This window comes from Plectropomus leopardus, chromosome 5 (assembly GCF_008729295.1).
Source record: "Plectropomus leopardus isolate mb chromosome 5, YSFRI_Pleo_2.0, whole genome shotgun sequence".
NCBI classification, from domain to species: domain Eukaryota; kingdom Metazoa; phylum Chordata; class Actinopteri; order Perciformes; family Serranidae; genus Plectropomus; species Plectropomus leopardus.
Window position 1 is genome coordinate 31469716 of NC_056467.1, and position 20973 is coordinate 31490688.

General features: G+C 39.1%; 1 protein-coding gene across 1 annotated transcript; it reads right to left on the reverse strand.

Moving 5' to 3' along the window:
• Nucleotides 1-343: 343 nt before the first annotated feature.
• eml2 (EMAP like 2) lies at nucleotides 344-20766 on the reverse strand. Its single transcript, XM_042487219.1, has 19 exons — nucleotides 20677-20766; nucleotides 13503-13531; nucleotides 12240-12369; nucleotides 11094-11243; nucleotides 8946-9015; nucleotides 8637-8747; nucleotides 8371-8466; nucleotides 6658-6792; nucleotides 6422-6521; nucleotides 5956-6110; nucleotides 5549-5674; nucleotides 5291-5422; nucleotides 5078-5145; nucleotides 4519-4607; nucleotides 4294-4391; nucleotides 3872-3959; nucleotides 3611-3706; nucleotides 2830-2960; nucleotides 344-486 (listed from the first exon to the last, which is right to left on the reverse strand). Exons 1-19 carry the CDS (start codon nucleotides 20691-20693, stop codon nucleotides 364-366), a joined length of 1944 nt encoding a protein of 647 aa, XP_042343153.1. The 5' UTR covers nucleotides 20694-20766; the 3' UTR covers nucleotides 344-363.
• Between the last annotated feature and the right edge of the window lie 207 nt (nucleotides 20767-20973).

Sequence of the window (20973 nt, forward strand, 5' to 3'; positions counted from 1 at the left end):
CAGTACCTTAAGGCTGGTTGGCTTTGCAATAGTTGATTTTTTTTGAACAGTTTGTGATTCACTTCCTGCATGGCAACTAGTCATTTTTCTCTACATTCTAGTACAAACAGCAGGACACTAAAATAATATTCCCATTTACTACAATGATACCAATCATCTCATTCGTGTGACTTGTGGGTCAGGTTGTGTGTGTGTGTGTGTGTTGTGTGGTTGTGTGTGTGTTGTGTGTGTGTGTTTGTTTCCAGTAGGCACAGTGGAGAGGACTGCCCCCTGGTTGCAGGAGGATAAAAACAGTGAAGAGGTGGCAGGCGTCAGGAGATGCTGTACCGCGTTTGTGGGGGGATTAGAGATGTAGGTGCGTAGCTAGACCACCCACTGCAGGATGCTGGTGTCTTTCCCACCAGTGGAGATCAGGTGACTGTCATCGTGCAGGAAGGCAACGTTGGTCACGTGACTGCTGTGGCCACCGTACTCATGGCTTGGAGCCTGTATGTCAGAGCGAGACAAAGGGAGGACATGAAAAGTAATGAGTTAGTCAGATGCTAAGTGGTGAAGTCAACAACAACAGAGTTAAATGTTAATTTCCAGTGTGTAAGGTTTCAGGGAATATATAGGCAGAAATGGAGTGTAATATAATATTGTGTTTTCTGTAGTATATAATCACCTGAGATAAGAACTGTTGTGTTTTTGTCAGTTCAGAATGAGCTGTTTGTATCTGCATAGAGGCAGGGCTTGTTCTATGGAGATCACATGTTTCACTGGCATGTTTCTACAGTAGCCCATTGGCACTTCGGAAAAGTTTCAGCTGATTGCAATCTGAAATCCTTTGGACTCAGTCCTAAACAGTGCTCCTTTAACCCTCTGAAACCCAGATCGACATCAGTTTCTTGTGTTATATTTGAATCCCTTCTGCAAGCCTTTATACCTTTAAAATGTGATTTGATTAGTTTGATTTCTTTTGCTGCTAAAATACAACTAGCAACTTGGCGAGAGATGCCCTGAAAACTGCAAAAAATTAGGAAAAGCTGACAAAAATCACTGAAAGTTAGTTTAAAAAAAGAAAAAAGAGAGAGAAAATACTACAAAATGATTATTTAATTGTAATTATTATAATATTAATTATATGATAATGATTATATTTTATTAATTATTGAAAGTTAATTACATTTAAAATTTTAGCACTTTTTTCAGGCCATTTCCTTTTTTGTTTGTTTTTTGCTTTCTTTTCCTTTCTTTCTGTGGGCTGATTTCAGGTCATTTTCTTGTAATTTCCTACTAATTAGACAAAGACGTTGTCTGCTGCAGCATCTCGGAGCTGCAAGGCACTGGTGCAAACAAGTTCCCTTTTTATGCTGGCATCAGAGGAAATTCCTGTCAAAGTTGCAAAGGTATATCATCTCCTTGCATTACATGTTTTTTGTTTTGAGATTAAGCCAATTTTTTCCGGTTTCAGGAGGTTAAACTGCTTTATTTTGTGTCACTAAGGAAAAATGCTTAACTTCACAGTTGTTAATATCTTTTCTTAAAACAACTGGTTAGAGTGATAGTTCTTTCTCAGATGAATTTTAATAACAAGAAATAGACATACATTTACTGTCCCACGAAGGATCTCCTAACCCTTCAGATTTATTTTATGAGAAACTCCAAGTCTGTTCACTGACACTGACAGTGATACTAAAGCATCTGACAGTGACAGAATGTGCATGGAGTGCAACTCCAACTGACTTATATTTTAGTTACAAAATGTTTGGGAGTTATAAACAATACCAACTTGTAACTGTTTACAGCAGCGAGTTTCTGTGCTAATGGCAGCCAGTCTGAATGGGTGATTAAGTTTACAGCTCCACTTTAAATGCCTCTGACTGAAAATTTGAACTTGTTAAAAGAAAATAAAAACATGCTGTGAGCACTCAGTAAAACACCTTGTTAGAAATTGTGCATGTTATAGGCCTGGTGGTGATCCTACACCGAAAGCCTTGTGGCTGAGTACTTAGTTATTTTTGCTGAGCTTTCATTGTGTTTTACAGTGTTCATCCACACTTTATCCCGATGTAGGGACAGAAGAACAGTGTGGCTGCTTGGCTCAGGAAGTGTAAAACATCTAAGCAGAGCAGAAAATTGTCTAAAAATGATTGTGGGATGAGCTGTTGGAGAGCTTCTGCTCAGTAGTCAGGTTTCCATTACAGATTTGCACAAAACTTAAGCGATATTTTCAAAATGTTAATAAAGCACAATTGCGAGGCATTTCCATTGAGTGATGTTATACAACTTCTCCTCTGGTGATAACATTCCAAGAAGCATGGGGATGGATCATCAAAACAATGGCAGGTTATTTCTATTGCAGCCACCACACTAGCCATCATTATTTCCAATCCAAGGCGATGTAGGCGTGTAATGTGAGCAGTAATGAAAAGGCGAGCCCCTTATACGTGGGAGTGGCCACATATGAGGGATTTCTGGGAGGTGATAGTTCACGATTTCACAGAGGAATTGTGAATTCAAAACTTCCGAATGATCCGTTGAACTTTTGAGAACTTGTTGCACCTGCTGCATCATGAGGGAGCCAGTTCCTACCAACAGGCGCATAGCCATAGCATCATGTCACCTATAAAAGCCAAAAAATTGTTTCCATTGCAATTCTGCAAAATATGGCTATTTTGAATTGTCTGAAATACCACCTCAAGTGTAAAAACGTTTTTGCGATAAATGGGAGTTTTTTTAAATGACGTGTTTCTGTTAGGTGTATTTTATGTTTGCAATTTCAATCTGCACAATTTAAGGGTTAATGGAAACCAGCCTAGTGTGTGAATGTGAGTGAACATGACTGACCCTTGGTTGAGAGCAGGGGAAGGAGAACAAGTGCACTTTGCCAAAGTCATCAGCAGAGGCCAGCAGGGATCCGTCGTGTGACCTGCACACGGCATTGATGTCTGTGCCGTCTGCTCCGTCAGGCCAAATCCCTGAGAGAGAGAATCAGTGAGAGGGTGAGAGAGAAAACAGCCAAACATTACATTCCTCTTCATGTTCTGTTTCAGGCTGCAGCAAAATGCAGAATGCTGTGCAGTGATTCAAAGATCAGTCTGGACATTTCTCCAACAACAGAACTGACTGAACTGAATTTGACTTTGTCAAATTACGCAGGTTAGTCAACGTTACAAAATATCAGGGTATCATGCAGCAAAGGGCTTAGGCTGGGGGACACAGCCTCTGTACACTGGGTGCCCTCTCTATCCACTGAGCCACCAGGCGCCTGTTTGATACAATTTTTCAGGAGGATTTGTATTTTCTAAAGAAATCATTTGTTTGTTTTGATGACAACTCTCACTCCCTCTGTGCTGTTTGCTTGTTTATTTGGCAGCAACACCTAACATAATATAGTGTAGTGTTCATGATATTTATGGTGGAAGGAAGATCATGCATTTTCCCCAAGTTACTCAGGAGGCTCAGAGCTAAATATTTGTAGCTGTGGGGAGGGCCAAAATTAATTAATTAATAATAACAAAAATAAAAACAATAACTTTTTAGAAAATATCTCTCCAGCCACCCCCTTCCTCTGATAAATAAAGTGCAATCCATTACATGATCAATCATGTGAGTTTTATCGACTTACCAAAGGTGTTGAAGCCCAGAGTGCAGGTGGAAGTGGCCCACTCCTGGTTGCGCACTGTGTCCATGTTGGTCACATGTTTACCACTGGATGCCTCCCCTGAACAAAAAACAAAAAACAAAAAAGTCATGCTGTCTGATTTGTGCAACAAGTCAAAATGTTGCTTTAACATTTTGTCTTTGAGATATGAGTGACTGAAGTTTAGATATTTTAGCATTAATTCTTACAGTGGCAATACAATAAAAGACAAGAGGGAGAACGTACAGAAGAGGATCTCGTAGTCTCCTGAGTTGGTGACGAGGTACTGGCTGTCTGTAGACCAGTCCAGATGGGTGACAAAGCTGGAGTGGCCCTTGGGAGAGGGAGAAGTTTATGTTGCTTGAATAGTAATGTCACAGAGCATTAGGGTTTTATTCCAAACAGTGTAAACTGACATTTCAGGTGTTCTGTTTTAGTTGTATTAAATCTGTGAATGGAAGAAGTCAGGGGCTTCTTGTGATTCATCTGATTCAGAAGGGAAACTTTTATTTCAGTGATTCAAGTTCAAATTAAGTTTAACTATAAATAAATAATAATAAAGCTTAAGTAGTACAGTTGTAAAAAAAGGCTCTCATGAGTACAAATATTTTAATGCTTTCAGACCAGTGAGATATGAATTGTGAGGCTGCTCATTTGAGGATACTTACAGTGCATTTCCCCACGCGACTGTACTTTCGGCCATTCTCGGTCACAGCGTAGATGTAAACAAAGTTGTCATGGGAAGCAACAGCCAGGAAGTTACCGTCTAAAGGCACAAGAGTTAACATTGGTATTATCAGAATCAATACAGCACTGAGACGTGTTACACCAGCTGTGTCGATTGAAGGTCTTTAATCAATCAGGGTCAATGATGTGATCAGCTGACGTTTTACCTGGAGAGTACTTGACGTTGGAAATGATCTCATCGCCGTCTTTGTGCATAGAAACAAGATCCCGGGTGTCAGCGTCCAGCACCAACCACCTGCAACACACACACATACACACACACACAGGTCAGAAATCTGTGACAAATACCCTTCACAAGTTGTTATTTGTCAGCAGCATGTCTTGTCCAAACGACAAACACGTACTCGATAAAACAGAGAAATTCTTATTCATTTATTAACTTAATTATTACTTATTTATTTATTTACATGTTTACTTGTTTTTACTATCACTACTTAATTTTTATTATTACTACCTATTTACTTATTATAATTATTGTCACCATCATCATTATTCTTTTTAATTATTACTTTTTACTTATTTATATATTAAATAAACTAATAAATCTTACTAAATGAATACATCTGATAATCTAAATGAATCTAATCAATCAGTAATCATTTTTGCAACGTTAACAGCTTTTCAAGACTGCTGCTGTAAAAAATGGATCAATTATCATCGTGCTGTGTTAGTGTTCAGTTTGTAAATTGTAACTTCGAGGCTGACCTTCCAGTCATGGTCCCCACAGCCAGAACGGCTCCACTGGGATGGAAACCTACAGACCTCCCTGGATCCTGGAGCAGGGGAGAGGATGAATTAGTTTCATTTCTTTATTATTGAAGATCGATTTGTGCAACTGTTTTAAATTCTTTGTTATTCTAGTGCTGTCAGGTCAGTGCTTAACAACCTTATGTTAAAGGCACAAAAAATTAGACTCACCTCGATGGTCTTGCTCCAGAGGGGCTGATGGGAGTTGGTGTCCCACAGGTGAACCTGTTTGTCCTGCGAGCAGGTGACAAACTGCTCCATGGAGGGGTGGATGTCCAGACCCCACAGCTCATCTGTGTGACCCTGAATCACAATTAATACAATGTGGTCACAAAGATAACATGTTTGTTAGCACATTCCACTGTAAACAAAATGATCCCAGTGTGTTCTTCGTCAATCACAAAAATGTGTGTCAGTGTGTGTGTGTACCTGTACAAGAGGAGTTAACGTGTCAGGGAAGGCAGCTCTCACGATGGCGTTCTTAGTGGTTCCTACAAAGAGCTCTCCAGGTTTTCCTTCAGCCAGAGCCCGTACAGGACCAAGCGACTCACCCACCTAAAAACACACACAGCACAGACTGAGAAAAAGGTGTCATGCTCTTGTTAACGCAGCTCACAAACTGTATGTATCAAGAAAGAGCTCAAAGAAAATAGAACCAGGGCCAAGCTGTTTAGACTTAAAAGACTTAATGATAATGTCAAGATAGAAGATACTATATTGTGTCTCAATTCTACCTTTTTAAAGGCCCCAGACATGTCAAAAGGAAACTGATTTTCCCCTCAGAATTATTCTGACTTTGTCCCTCTAAGGGACACAGGACACCACGGCTCCCTCACCTCCATCTCGGCTTGTTTCCTGTAGTCGTGGTCCCACAGCACCACCTTGCGGTCCTTCCCTCCTCCAGACACCATGGTTCCGTCCTTCAGGACACAAACAGAGAAAATCCCGCCCTCGTGGGCCCCAGACACCACCTGGCTAATGCGATTACCACCTGTCAATCAAAACACACAGGAAATCAAATCAATCATGCATTTGTGAAAAAATTAATTATCTTTTCCCAAAACAAAAATGTGTTTTAGTAGGTAACACCAAATTGTTATGGCTACGTTTTAGTCGTGATCCGTAACAGGCAAACTGGTTTTATTTCTTTACATATTGCTTTTCAAACATCCACTCATGTTCTTACATAAGCAGCACTGCTGCATTAACATCTTCATGCTTTAGTGAGCAGTTTTTTATTGTTTGAAGACTTAAACATCTTTGACAAAAGGTCAGGATGATTGTGCTTCTTTTATTTTCTACCTTTGGCCCAGACATAGATATTTCCACTGGAGTCTCCTGTGATGGCATCTCCATTCTCAGCAAATGCCACACATAACACATACTTTGGCTTCTCATGTTTCTAGAGGGACAGAGACATACAGAGAAAGAAAGAGGAATTTATTGCATATATTGCTGCATTTGTTTTAGCTAAGCTTTAAATAAGTGTAATTTAGTGGTTAACACTTGAGGTCAGAGGTTTCTTATGGTGGCCGTACCTCGAACAGGCCCTGTTTCTTGGTGAGAGTGTTGCCCTCCATGGTCCAGAAGTTAATGTGAGATTTTCCGCAGGTGACAATCAGGTTGGCATCCATGGGATGAAACACAGCGGCCAGCACAGAGTCATTTGAGCACTGCAGAGACAGATGATAACATGTTTAACATGCTTTCTCAACCAGAATCATTAAGTGGTTTCAGAAGATTTTGTAATACTGCAACCATTTCTGTCCATGCTGGAAATCCAACTGTTTGGTTGTTAAAAGGGCAGGTACATTTGTGTTCTTTTCCATGTTTCTGAATAAAAACTCCCACTCAACCATTTTTTAAAAGAAGCTATGACATAGGTCAGCGTTTTTGCTAAAGTTAGCTTGTGGCCAGCATACTCCCAATGTGGAGAAGCTGACAGGAGTTACAGGGCACAGAGGCTAAACCTGCAGCCCTTCACCAAAGATAAGTTGAGCTATGGTTACGGCTCGATTAGACCATTTAATTGGACTACTGTCCTTGTCCCAGTATACAAGCACCGGGGAGAATCGATTCGAATCGAGAATCGATTGTCCGAAGTCTATTCGACTCCTCCACGGCAGGTGGCGATATGCTACCTTTCAGCCAGCTGCAATTAACCTATATTATTTATACAGAATATGATATAGACCGAATCACAATCACAACTATTTTTTACAATAACTTTCATGTAGAAAACCGTCAGGTCACATACATATAATCAAACAACACTGAGCAAACTCTGCCTTCATTGATTAGTTTTAAGCCATCAAAATGGGTTTAAGCATTAGCCTATGCTATATTTAGAATATTTTCACAGATTTACTTTGCTGTAAAACAGACTTTATCGGCGGGGATTTGAAGCCGTTGCATCAAAAACACCAGACTCCAGTGAGAATTTTACTCCACTAAATGGCGGAGCTGCTGCTCTACCGCTGCCTCCATCAGCTGTTGTTGAAGGTAAAGAGGAGCAAATATTCAAATATAGTGAACACTTCAACTGATAATGATTTTTTTTAGGAGGCTAAAATATGTTTTACTGCTGCCCCGTTTGCAGCAGGACATCGCTTAGCTTCTGTGCCGGTGCTGTTGGACTGTACTTTATTTATCAGAGGAGGAGGGTGGCTGGGGTATGACTTTTTTTTTTAAGTAAATATGAAATGAACCTTTTCAAGTTGAATGTCCCTCACCTCAGCCAAAATTGAAAATACAAGTCCCTCCTCAGTGCTTACATTTTTTTAATGCCTTTTGCAGCACCCCTTCCCCCCTCATGAATAACAGTCCCTATCCCTAATGACTGAGGGAGGCTGAAATGGTGATGAGGAGCACGCACAAAACATCTAGTCCAGTTTAAGTCCCACTGAGTAGCTTAACTTATAATCAGGTTTTCTGAGTGTGTTAGCGCGACTTCGAGAAATTCGGTTTAGTCCAATTTCAGTCGGACTAACATGTTTATATTTATTTTAAAAGTCCAGTCCAGTCCAGTCTGACTAACACAATAAACTTTTTCTAACTTCATGTAAATGTACTGACTGGAGCCAAAAGTTGGAGAATGTTGAAAAAAAAACTGAGTAGCAGTTGGCACCTTGTACGGTAGCCTTGGACTAAAAGAAATTTGAGTGGTTGGAAGACTAGAAAGGCACTATACAAGTGCAAGTCCATTAAAATGTGATCAGGATCAGGAAGTTACAGGTTAAGGGTCAGGGTACCTTGACGTCGGCCAGTTGCTTCTCCTTCTGCCAGTTCCAGACTGACAGGATGTGATCGTTAGCGTCATCCACAGCGCAGAGGAAGGTGCCGCCGTTCTGAGAGCAAAATAAGGAGTTAGATCTCCAGACAGCAGAAAAGCAGTTACATGCATTTATAAAAAAAAACATAGTAAATATGAACTCTATTGTAAAACAACTCAGTAAACGATTGAACTTTGCACAGTGTCAAAGCCTCTGAAAAGTGTACAGGACATGAAGCTGCTTACCGACTTGGAGAAAGCCACACAGGTGACAGCTCTGTCAAACACACCCATCCCGATCACATGGAGTGTGTTGAGGCTCACAGAGTCCCAAACACGGACATGAGGAGCGAGCAGCTGAACACACAGAGATGAAATCAGTGTGAGACAGTGTCACACAAACTTTTTTTTTTTTTAACCATTTATAACTTTTAAAATGTGAATATTGTGTATTGTTTTTTCTTCTCTATTTTTAACTCTTAAGTAACCTTTGTCAAAATTTGAGTAAACCATTGAAACTCAGTGGGAGAATGACAGTGATGGTTTTTATCGTACCTTTCCATCTTTAGAGTTTCCAGCCACTTGCCCCGTTGCTATGGTAACCATGTCAGGATGCACACTCAGGCTAAGAAGAGGAAATATAACTTGTAAGCTCATTTTAACTTTTTAACATTCCTAGCTTTTATGGAAAAATATGTGAAATCCCAGAGGAAACTCAAAAAACAGATTTGGATTCATGTAAACACTGAAAGGCCATCATAGCAAGAGACATTTTAAAGATCTACCACCATTTGTTACCATTTCCACAAAAGAAGCTGGTTTTTTTTGGCCTGTGATTTCTATTAAGCAGCAAATGTTTATTGCAATACATGAAAAAAAAAACACAACATAAAAACTACAGTAGTTAACACAGTATCCGAATCAGTGTTTGTTGACAATGACTTTCGGGTAGAAAACCTGTATGTCACATGGATAAAATGAAATAGTGCTGAGCAAATGTTGCCTTTGCTGGTTAGTTTTTAGCCACCTAAAATCAATATCAGTTCAAGTGTGCGCTATATTTAGAACATTTTCACAGTTTTATCTTGCCGTTAGATAGCCACATCTGACGGGAAACCGAAGCACTTAGCTCAAGACTTTTTCCAATGTGACGAGACTATCAGGTGATAATAATCCACATATGATGTATACTTAAACTGTCATTGTTTTTTAATTTTTTTTATTTTTTATTTTTTTAAGGTGGCTAAAATACATTTTGTTGCATGCCCTGTTCACAGCAGTACATTAGCTTCTGTGCCAGACTTGTTTTCTTATGGTAACAAAGCAGCACAAAGCAGCACAGTACACAAAATAGGAGCAACAGAAGCATTAGATAAGTCCATGTTTAACTATATCATCTTCAAATGCTTCGGTTACAGTTGAAAACGACAATAGAAATAAACAGGTTTGACGATTTCACATCCCTCTGTAAGGCAAAACAACTGTCAGCTGTCTTCTCACGAATGATTGTTGGTAGTGTGATGTCATTGCTATTTGGTCTATAGCGAGAAAAAGAGAACTAAATATGATTTCATGGGAGAGGAGAACATGATTGCTTCCCTGAAGACATGAGTAGCTTTCCCAGCATGCCCCAGGAGGGGGATTCAGTTTATTGACATCCCAGTGGTTCCAGTCACAGAGCTCATTCAGGATGTCATCTGGCGCTCATTAGGTAAATCAAAAATTACATTCATGGTAAACACAGTCAGCTGCATGAAGCTGTCGATGGTGAGTTAAACAAAAGCAAGAATGACAAGAGATTGTTTTCTTGTATTTTTCTGCGTTTTGGAGTCACGAAGAAGCTTTAATGAATTGGTGAGGTGTGAAATATGTGAGTTTCAGGTTTGACGCAATAACAAATGTGGATTGATAAATATGAAATGCACAGAGCAATTATGTGTTACAAAAGTGCCAATGTCGTGTTGAAAGTAATTTTGAGTCACTCCTATGTTTACACTAGCAATGATAACAGATAATCAATGATCGGTTAATCAGTGGTTAAGAATTTATTCTAAAATGTAGAATTTAATCAATAAAATAAATAAATGAATAATAGTAAATCACAAATTTATTTTTTGTATATGTTTTGGTTGTTTTGTTTCATGTAAGCGTCTTTCAGTATTTTGTATTCTTAATTTGTATTCGTATTTGTTTTTCTTTTGCATTTCATATAAAGCTCCTTTGGGTACTTAAGCTAAATAAGATCCATCTATTATTATTATCATTTGAAAGGATATGCAATGCTGTCACATTATATTCAATATGTTGCTGTGAGCTTTGATTAAGGAAAAAACACATTTGGTATTGAATGAAATAAGCAATGTTTTTTTCTTTAAAAACCAATTAATTGATCATTAATTTTACCAATAATCAATTTAGGAAAGTGCTTTCAATTTGCAGTAGTTAGCTTAAACGATAGTTTTCATATCCTGCTGTCAACTCCCTCTGGTTGTTCTCTGTGCCCTGTGTGTTATTCTACATGTGTACTGCATATTGTATGTGACTAATGAATCTTTCAGCACAGCCTTTAATCAAAGGAGATACATGTACAACAGAACCCGGGTAGATGGAGGTTACACAGGAAGTGAGACATTAGTCTACCCGGACTTCATGTTAGATATCAAACACCTGGAAACAGCTGTTATCAGTCTGGCGTTTTCTCACCATTTGACGTCATCGTTGTGGCCCAGGTAGTGTCTCTGCTGCTGCTCCTCTGTGTTGTACAGCACCACCACAGAGGCATTGAAGTAGACGATCTCTCCTGTGGGCAGCAGGTAGAGGTTGGAGCGGCAGTCACGTCCACGGTAGCCATACCTGGTTCACGCTTAAGTTAGGGAACAGGACCAGGACCGGCGAGAGAGAACATGTGATTTACATATTTTAGGTGTTAAGTTTAGTCATCAAGGTGACTTTTGAGGACTGAAGCTTATGCTGATTTTACAATATCTACGTAGATTAAGGGGAGACACTATAGGTGAATAGGGATAAACTTTTAACAAGCAGATATCACCATGAAACAGTCTCAGTTAATTTCTTACATAAAGACAATTATTTTCTGTTTCAAGTTCTCTAAAATTTTACATTTAAATGTGAAAATGAGGCTCTATCTGATAAAATATGCTTTTTCTGCATAATTTTCCAGAACAGGAATCTCAACAAAGGATAAAACCAGTCTGAAAATGTGTGTCTTATTTTGTTGACATATTAGAATCAAATATTTTGACAGAGTTAATTTTGGATATCTCTTACTCACTTCATAAATCAGAAAACGCTTATAACAGCCACCAAAAAAACAAAATGTTCGCCACATTTTTGGAACATAAGTGTTATATAAATCAGACTATAAATTATATATATATACACACCCTTCAATTATAACCTTCAAAATATAGCTAGAAGTAAAACAGGAACGTTTGGTGGGTTTAAGTATTACTTGTGTGAAGAAAAAAAGTTTTCAGAAATGATTTGTTTAAATATTAAAATGAAGCATAATGTAATTAAATATCCAAATGCATACATTTCTAAAACAGAAAGCTTAACCAAAGTAAACCTACATTTTTATTTTGGATGTTTTCTTTACACCAGTTGAAAAGAAGCAAAATAACCAACAAATCCCAAAAATATAAAAATGTAGTAATTACTATAGTCTTGCTATTAGTGAGGTTGCGGTGCATGTGTCCATTCTAGAGGTTTTTGAAGTCTGACACGGATAATAATTCATTTATTTTTCATTCATTTATTCACTAACTCCATCAAAGAAACTATTTCTCTGTCTATTTCTCAGTTTCCCTCTGTCAGTCTGAAGGATACACCCACTGCAGTTTGAGCTTGCGGTCAGGCAGCGCCACCTTTTGGTCAAGGCTGTAGCTTTCCCTCTGCTGGTCAGGGATATGCATGGTGACAGGACGACCTCGGAGGAACATCCTCACGTAGCCATCCTCTGGAGGGAAACAGAAAGCGGGAAAAAAAATGATGGAAGGTTAGGTTAAGGGAAAAGAACACAGAAATAAAAGTCAAGCTGCAGAGACAGAGCGATGCGTGCGTCTCTTTTAGAAAATGACAGCACTCCATTAACTGAAAGTTGTGAAAGCTTAATCTCTATTTTGACACAAGGCAGGTTTCCATTACAGATTTGCGCAAAATGTAAGCGATATTTTCAAATGTTGCTAAAACACAATTGCAAGATGACTGCGCTTCCATTGAGTGATGTTCTGCAACTTTTCTCTCTCTCTCGAGAAAATTCCAAGAAGCATGGTAGTGGATGTTCAAAACATTAGCAGATTTATTTCTATTACAGCCACTGCACTAACTGTTAATATTTACAATCCAAGGTGACGCAGGTGTGTTATGCAAGCGATAATGGAAAAGCGAGCCCCTTATCCTGATGGATTTCTCGGAGCTGATCCACAATACCTCTGTGAAATTGTGGATTCAAAACTTCTAGATGATCCACTCAACTTTTGAAGAGTTATGCGATGCAATAACACCTCTTGTAGCGCCTGTTGCATCATGGCTGAGGGTGCCAGTTTCTACCAAAAAGCGCATAGCCATAGCATCATGTGACCTATAAAAGCCAAAAAAGTGCTTCTATTAAAGTTTTGTGAAATATGGTTTATTAGAATTGCCTGAAATACCATCTCATGCAAGCATAAAAACTTTTTTGCGATAAAAAGGTGATTTTTTAAATCGGCATGTTTCTATATATTTTATATCTGCAGTTTCAATTTTTGCAGTTTAAGGGTTAATGGAAACCCGCCTACAGCCTTGACTTCCATCTCCTTTTATTTAATCCTGTTTCTCAGTGTTGAGTTAAAAGATAAAAGTAGGTCTTTCTGACTCAAAATCAGACGAGAGAATTGTTGTTTCTACCGTAGCCCAGAATGGACAAACCAAACACTAGCTCTAGATAGGTACATTTGTGTTTTTATGTCAGCCTTGTAGTTCTCCTACACGCTTGGCACACAAGAGAGGTCTCCACTAGACACTGCAAAATCCTTTACACTGGACCTTTAAAGTAGACACAAAGAGACTTCCATAAATACAGAACATCAGTGGGGTAAAAACTTCTCTTACCTGCATTAAAGGTGCACTCTTTGGATTTGCTGAAACAGAAAAAAAAGAAATAAGTGTAAAGATTGTTAAGCAACATAAGATGATTCAGGGTCTTTCTGTTGTCCATAATGGAACAATAATGGTAATACCACCTGTTCTGTACCAGCAGGTACATCAGACAATACATGCGAGCTTCTGAGACTTTGTTCCATAACATCAGGCGTTCCTATAAGTTTCTGAATTATTTATTCTGTGCTCGACAGGCCGCAGCCTTCAGTTTCACATTAACTGGACAATAGGGACGTTTGTGAAGAGCTGCAGAGCACAGAGTCAGCAGAAAGCACATGCCGTGAAAGACAGGTCTTATACTCCGGCAATTCTTGTGTGGGATGATGGACTACGGAGGCTAGATTTACGCCCCTGGTGCTTGGAAATAATGTTTTCATGTGCAGTAACTGAAATGTCAGTTTGCATCAAACTTGTGGAATTGAACTCTAGCATGTTTTGAGTATGGATGCCCCCTGAAAGTCAAAGATTTGCAACATTAGTCACAGACTGCCTGCGTGAGCAGCTTTTCTTTTATTATTTTTTTTTTACCAGGCTATAAACATTTTTATTTCTGCTGTAAAGTTGGGCATTTTAACATGGGGGTCTATGGGGATTGGCTCCGTTTTGGAGCCAGCCTCAAGTGGACATTAGAGGAACTGCAGATTTTGGTACTTAAATGCTGGCTTTACTTTTCAGCCTTGAAAGCTTGCTGCCTGCTGTGTACACAGGTTGATAAGGACAGTCTTTGATCAAGTCAGCTGACACAAAGTAAACAGAGGAGTCTTAACATTTGTGTATCCACATATGGATGGTGACACTATCAGTTATACACACAGTGAATGTGCTGCACAGCCAAACGGTGTGATAGAGGATCACAGCAAGACGAGACGGAGAGTCACAAGTGTTTCTGAAAGTCACACAGAAAAGCTGTATGTTGGATGACTACTTTAAACTCAAAATGACAACTCGTGAGTCAGCTAATTTGCCAAAACCCATAATGAGATCTGTCCGTCAAAACCTGTAGTAGCCTCATCAGTTTGCAGCAGCTCTTCCTGAATCAGCCATATGTCAACCAATCAGAACTGCCCACTGAGCATTTCAGTGCCTGCTGACCACTCAGCCAAACCTGTCAGGATGCTGACAGTAATCAGGATGTTGAAACGCTGCCTCAGCCGATAGGTGGATGTCACCATGGCAACAGCAGTAAAAGAAAGACTTGATAAGATAAGGAAACTGAAGGGCTTGACTCTTCCTACTTAGCAACAGTAGAGTCAGAAACCATGTGTTTGACTTTCCTTAGTGTCTGTGGAAGCACACTGACAGTCAGTGGTTGTAAAAAAAAAAAAAACCTGAAGTAAGTGAAGAAGACAATTTAATGGTCCAGGGTATGCTAAAATATATTCCCTTTAGGGGGGCGCATTAGCAGTAATGGAATTTAAGTATGTTGTCATGGTTCCTTTTTTTTTTAATTGTAAAATGTTTTCAGTAGTTTCTTATGACCTGGAATAATTATTGTTGTGTTTTTGTTACCTTAAAGTGAGCTGTTTATATTTGTACAGACATGGGGGGCGAGTCCTCTACTACAGAGACTGCAATGCTGAATTGTCATGTTTTTATAGTAGCCCAGAAGAGACAAACCAAAAACTGCCTGTATATTGGGCCGTTGTTGTTTTCAAGCTGGCCACCGTAGTTAGCAGCGTCTCGGCAACCAGTCGAACAAAATTTGAAAAAGACTGATTTTTTTTCCATAAAACTGTTTTATTCCATGTTTTCACCTGAGCAGACAGGTTTGATTTCTGTCAAAAACATGGGGAGAGGGCAAAAGACATGGCTCACAAATAAGAAATGAAAAAGTCATAAAAGTTAAAATTATAATTATGAAAATAGTTTTCTGGACATTTTTCCCTAAGTTTTAGATAGTTCGAATAATCTTTCCCTCTTTTTCAAAACAAATTTTAGGTAATTTTCTTGCAATTTGTGGGACATTCCTTGCCAATTTGGTCACTGCATTCCCCCCATGTTTTAGAAAGAGATCAAACCAATTTGCTTGGGTTCCAAAGGGTTAAATAGCTTGTAAAAGGCATCTGAATGCAGCAAAAGAAAACTGATGTCGATCTAGGTTTCAAAGGGTTAAATTGCCTCGTCTGTTTGTTTTGGAGAGGAAGAGACTTCTATAGATAAAAGGCTCCTGGTAAAAACCTCCTGAAAAATGCAAATGCAATGCTTAAGGAATCCTAACTAGGAGTTCACACTTAGCACATGGGTGAAGTCTAGCTGCATTTTGTCAGGTATCATTTAATGCAATTTTTACATGTTAGCAAGAAAACTCAACAGGCCACGCAGCAGGATGAACCATGTGTGGCTTCTTGTCCTGACATTTGTTTAGCAGGGAGTTACCTGGAAAAGCCTCACAGCACTGAGGTGTCTCTGTGTCTTTTTAAGCTTGTCAGGTCATGTCAAGTGATATGTAATCAAATCGTTTTCTCATCAAGTAGGTTTGCCTCAGTGTGTTTTATAAGTCAATAAAGGGGACACAGGTGAAGAGAAAAGGGAATTATTATCAATCATAAAAGATCAGCGCTCGTATGTGTGTTTGAATGTATCACAAAGCATCTGAAGAAGATTCAAAGATGAGTGCAGAGAGAGCAGGCTGCTGATCTGAGGACCTGACTGTTGTCTGTTGTGTCCCTGAGCAGCTGGAGGCGACCAGCCAGCCAGTCGGCTCTTTAAAGTAACCACATAAAGGCCCGTTTGTCTCTTGAACTGCGTGTCTGTGTGTGAGTGTGTATGTGGGGTCTGCCAGGAAGATGAGGTGTGGCCCAGCTCTGGCCAATGAGAGAACACGATTGATTCAGAGCCGATAATTAGTGCAGGGCATGCTGGGTAGCTGGCAGTCGGACAGGGCAAATAACTGTGGATTTAAAAGCCATGCGGCTGCAGCCCTTAGTCACAAGATTTCCAGGGATAAGGAATGCACAAACAGGCTGCTCATTAACATGCAGCACTGAGGGTGTTGTTGCCATTTTCTGCTTGGATGCACTCTGAAAACCAAACCTGAGGAGAGGAGTTTTGTGGTTTTGTCGTTAAGATCCAAGAACTCTTTCGGCTTGCACTTGCTTAAATTTCTTAAAAAATGGGGTGCAAAAAAAATAGGCCACATAGTTAGGGTAGACATTTTGCATCTCCTTTAGTTGATTTATGTCTCTTTGTAGTCATTTTGTCTCTTTCAGATGTTATGCATCTCCATGTTGTAATTTCTTTGTATTTATTTAATGTGTCTTTGTAGTAATTTTGCATGTCTTTGTAATTGTTTTGTGTCTCTGTCGTCGTTTTGTATCTCTTCATAGTCTTTTTGTGTCTCTTTGTAGTCATTTTTCACCTCTTTATAGTGTTTTTGTGTCTCTTCCAAGTAATTTTGCATCTCTGTAGTAGTTTTTGTGTGCCTTTGTGGTCATTTTGAGTGTGCAGTTGTTTTGCCCATTCAATAGTCATTGTTTCTGTGTGTGTCTTTGTAGCGGTTTTGTATCTATATTTGTCTCAAGTTTTGAATTTGAGGTGTTGAATCTTTTTGAGAAACATTTTTTTGACTGTCAGTGCATGAAGACCACAGTGTAAGTTATGAAGCTTTTATCTGAACTTGTGGTTTAGCTAGCTTGTTTATCATATTTCAGATGTATTTCACTTGCTGAAATATTGTGCTTTATACTTGTTATTGCGTAAACTGTCTTCATTAACGTTAGCTGGCTTGCGTTGTTTAACTTGCTAATTACAATAAATCAGCTATTGCTAATATATAATGAGTGTAGTGTTTAAAATGTTATTTAAAACTTTTCAGCTGAAATATGGTACAATGGTACTCCAGGTGCAGTAATGGATCCTCATCACTGTATTTCATAAGTAAGAGGAAAATGCTTCATCAGGCTGGGAGAGACTGCAGTGATGGATGTTGTAGTAAATCAGTTTTTATCGCAGTGATGCAGGCGGACAGAAGATGGATCTTGTGGTCGGACTGATGGGTCGTGGCCCACCCAGACTGTGGGAGTGGTCAAAGTGTGCATCCATTTCCTGGTCCATTATGACTTAAGCACTTAGGCAGTTTAGTTAATGGAAACAAACATATGATGATCTCCAATCTTTCAAAAATACACTGAACTTTTTTCCATCTTAAATTAGACAAATCTGCTCTGAAGTTATTGTGGCATCAGACAAAATACACGAGAGAGAAAAAGAGCAAGTGAAAGGGAGAAATATTTAATTTGACAGGAGGAAAAGATCTTAATCTTTTCAACATGATGTGGATCTTTCCAATTTTCCTTTATCAGAACTGACATGGTGTCAATCTGGTAAAGGGTAATATCTTAGTTTTTTATTTTAGTTAGTGATCCTTTTGTACTTTACAAAGGTTATATTGAGACCACAGTTACATACATATTAGAATCTGGGTTCAACTTTTCTTTTTCACTTGCCCAGTCTGACAATGGGTCAGAAATCTACTTGCCCAAAGTCAATTTTTACTTGTCCCTATACATGTGTTTGCATTTATTAGCAAGTATTACATTTTTATTAATTTTGTAAAACTTGCAAGGCCCTTAAGGAGGGTTTTTTGGCAGCAGGGTATAAAAATAGCACCATGCACTAGCCAAATGCTGGTAAAAATATGCAAGTGGCTGGTAGCTCACACATCAACCACAAAACCATGGTTATCTACTGAGGGGCTGGTAAAATTTGAACATTCAATTGCCATTTGGCTGACGGAGTTAATTGTTTCATGGTGCTTTTGGCTTTAGTTATGGCACTTCAGTGATGTTTTTTCAGGACCCCAGGAAAGCTGCTCAGCCTGGTAGAATTTTTTTGCAGTGACCACTCCTGGTATTGCAGTGAAAAAATCCCCTGCAGCCCAGAAAACATTTTCCCAGTAGACCACCATTACAAAAGACACGTCTGTAAAACCGTTGGCAGGACACCTTAAACTGCAAACAATGCCATTTATGACTCTTTTTATTCTTAATTCGTGAGCTATTGTGATTTGTAAAACTTCCTTTTTAAATTTTTAAATTTGCTAGCCTGAGGTGGCATTTTACTTGCCCCACACAATTAGGCAGTCCTTACTGTTGAGCCCTGCAGTACTCATTTTAACTGAAAATTTAAAGCAACCTCATCAGATTTCCTTCTGGATCAAAGCTTTCAGTCCAATGAAACAGAGACAACAGGACAGAGATGGTCAGGGCAAACATGATAAAAATCTTTTCCTTGTTCCCTGTATTTGCATAAATCCAGACCTGTATGGCAAAACTCCACTCTGTACAATGCGCTTAGATTTAAAGGGTCATTAAAACTAACTTTAAATTTAAATCCAAAGGCAGTCATAGTGATGATAAACTGGTTTATTGTGGTTAAAGCTGGTTTAATGGTGCAAAATGCTTCTCTGCATTGTGGTCAATATGTTTTTTGCATTTTAAACAGAAGCTCCAATCAATGTTATCAGTGTTTTTGCAAACTGTGCAGAATCTGTGATTGTTACGTCAGTCCCACAGTGGCATCAGCCTCCTGTGTGTGCTAACAATGCTGCTAAAGAAACTGTCTCTGTAGTATTTTCAAGTTATAAGCTGTGCTGCACATTTAAGAAATTAATAATCATTTTCAATCACTTGAAAATCATTTTCAATCCTAAAATTAATCTAAATAATTAAGTGTGCACCACCCAAGGCAGCACATGCAAATGACACTTCAGTAGCTGATTTTTTCCACATGTAAATGTGATGTTGTCATTTTAGTGTGAACTTTAATCTGTAGACGCAGGAGCTCCGTCCTGTCTGCTGCCAGAATTAATCAGACAACAGAAGAATCAGTTAACTGACAGAACTGCTGAACACAGTGTGAGTACAGTCCTCTGTCACTTCACATTTAGTCATCCCATATGTGTGCGTGGGTCTTTGTGTGTGTGTGTGTGTGTGTGTGTGTGTGTGTGTGTGTGTGTGTGTGTGTGTGTGTGTGTGTGTGTGTGTGCGTGCGTGCGTGCGTGCGTGCGTGCGTGTGTGTGTGTGTGTTTCATAACTGGACAGAACTGTTGAACTAATGTTCATCATTAGAACCTTGAATACAAAAGAGTTACTAATTACACTTGAAAAGGCGCATCATTAAAAGTGTCTATGACATAATGAGAGATGTATTAGAAAAGAGATTTACCTCCACCTTTAAAAAAACACTATCTTATGACTGTCATGAGTCAGATCTCAGGGTTTGTTTGTTTTTTTTTTTTTTAAGCACATATACATTTCCTTTGTGAAGTGTTGACTGACGACCGGCAAGGAGGGACAAAAATGTGCACACTGCCTTTACTCCGTCTGCGTCTCAAAGACATATTTTAATGACTGTAATGTAATGTAATTCATAATCTGAGAGCTCTCTTAGTGAAATTTCTGTTTCTGGCGATTCAGTACAACAAATTTTTTTTCTTTCTTACTTTGATCTACACAATTAAACTATGATTAATTCTTCTCACAGTGACATATTTTAGTATGTTTGTGTTCTGCCTCTTGTCTTTAGACCCATGGTTTACTAAACACAGCTGGATCTTGTTTCTGTTGTGTTCACGTTTCTATGCTGCAGCTCCTCCCCACAGCCGCTCACAGCCGTGCAGACAGGGAAACCTTCTGCATCAAACAGTTTGCGTGACAACAGAGTTTCATAAAACAACAACTTCCTCAGGCGGTCATAAAGCCACAGCTACAGACTTTATTTAGACTGAACAATAACCAAAAACTTGAAATGCATGTAAACTGAATGCATCTTACAAACCAACCCAGTGTGTGTTTCATTGTGCAATCTGGATCTGGTATTAATCTATTTTAATACCAGTCAAACAACAGATGAGTCTAGCTGGATGAGACACACAAAAAATGCTTCTCCTTTTTTTCAATGAAATTTTTCTATCCCGTTTTAAAGGCGGTGTAGGAATTTTTTCAAAGACTAAAGCCACACACTTTTCGTCACATAAAAACAAACATTTTCTTCATTTTGGTGCTGCAAATCAATAAGAGCATACGACAGTCTTTTCCAGGAAAGCTTTTTCAGTAAACCCCCTGTGCTCACACTCACCCGCTCTCTCTGTCAAGCATTGATTATCGATTTTAAAGCCATTATTTACCTGGAAGATCTCTTCATGGCTGCAAGTTTTCCGTTACAGTAAGTCAACAGCAGTGAGCAGTCAAAGTGGTTCCTGTCCTGTCCAACAGCTACAGCAACACACCACTTCCTCCTTCACTGTGCAAACTTTTAGGTCAGCCTGTGGAGGTCCCAACATCCAATCAGAATGCATTTCCTGTCTGTACAGACCCACCCCTCTCCATAACCACACCGCCCCCTTTTACCATGAACTGCTGGAAATCTGATCCATCAGCAAAAAGACAGGAGAGAGGAGAGGAGGGAAGAGGGAAAGAAAGGA

Excerpts from the sequence above, each read along its gene's own strand:
- eml2 (XM_042487219.1), bottom strand. Across the intron at positions 6,793-8,370 it reads AGCAACTGGCCGACGTCAAG|TGCTCAAATGACTCTGTGCT; the intron begins GTACCCTGACCC and ends CTGTCTCTGCAG. Across the intron at positions 5,423-5,548 it reads CGTTAACTCCTCTTGTACAG|GGTCACACAGATGAGCTGTG; the intron begins GTACACACACAC and ends ATTGTGATTCAG.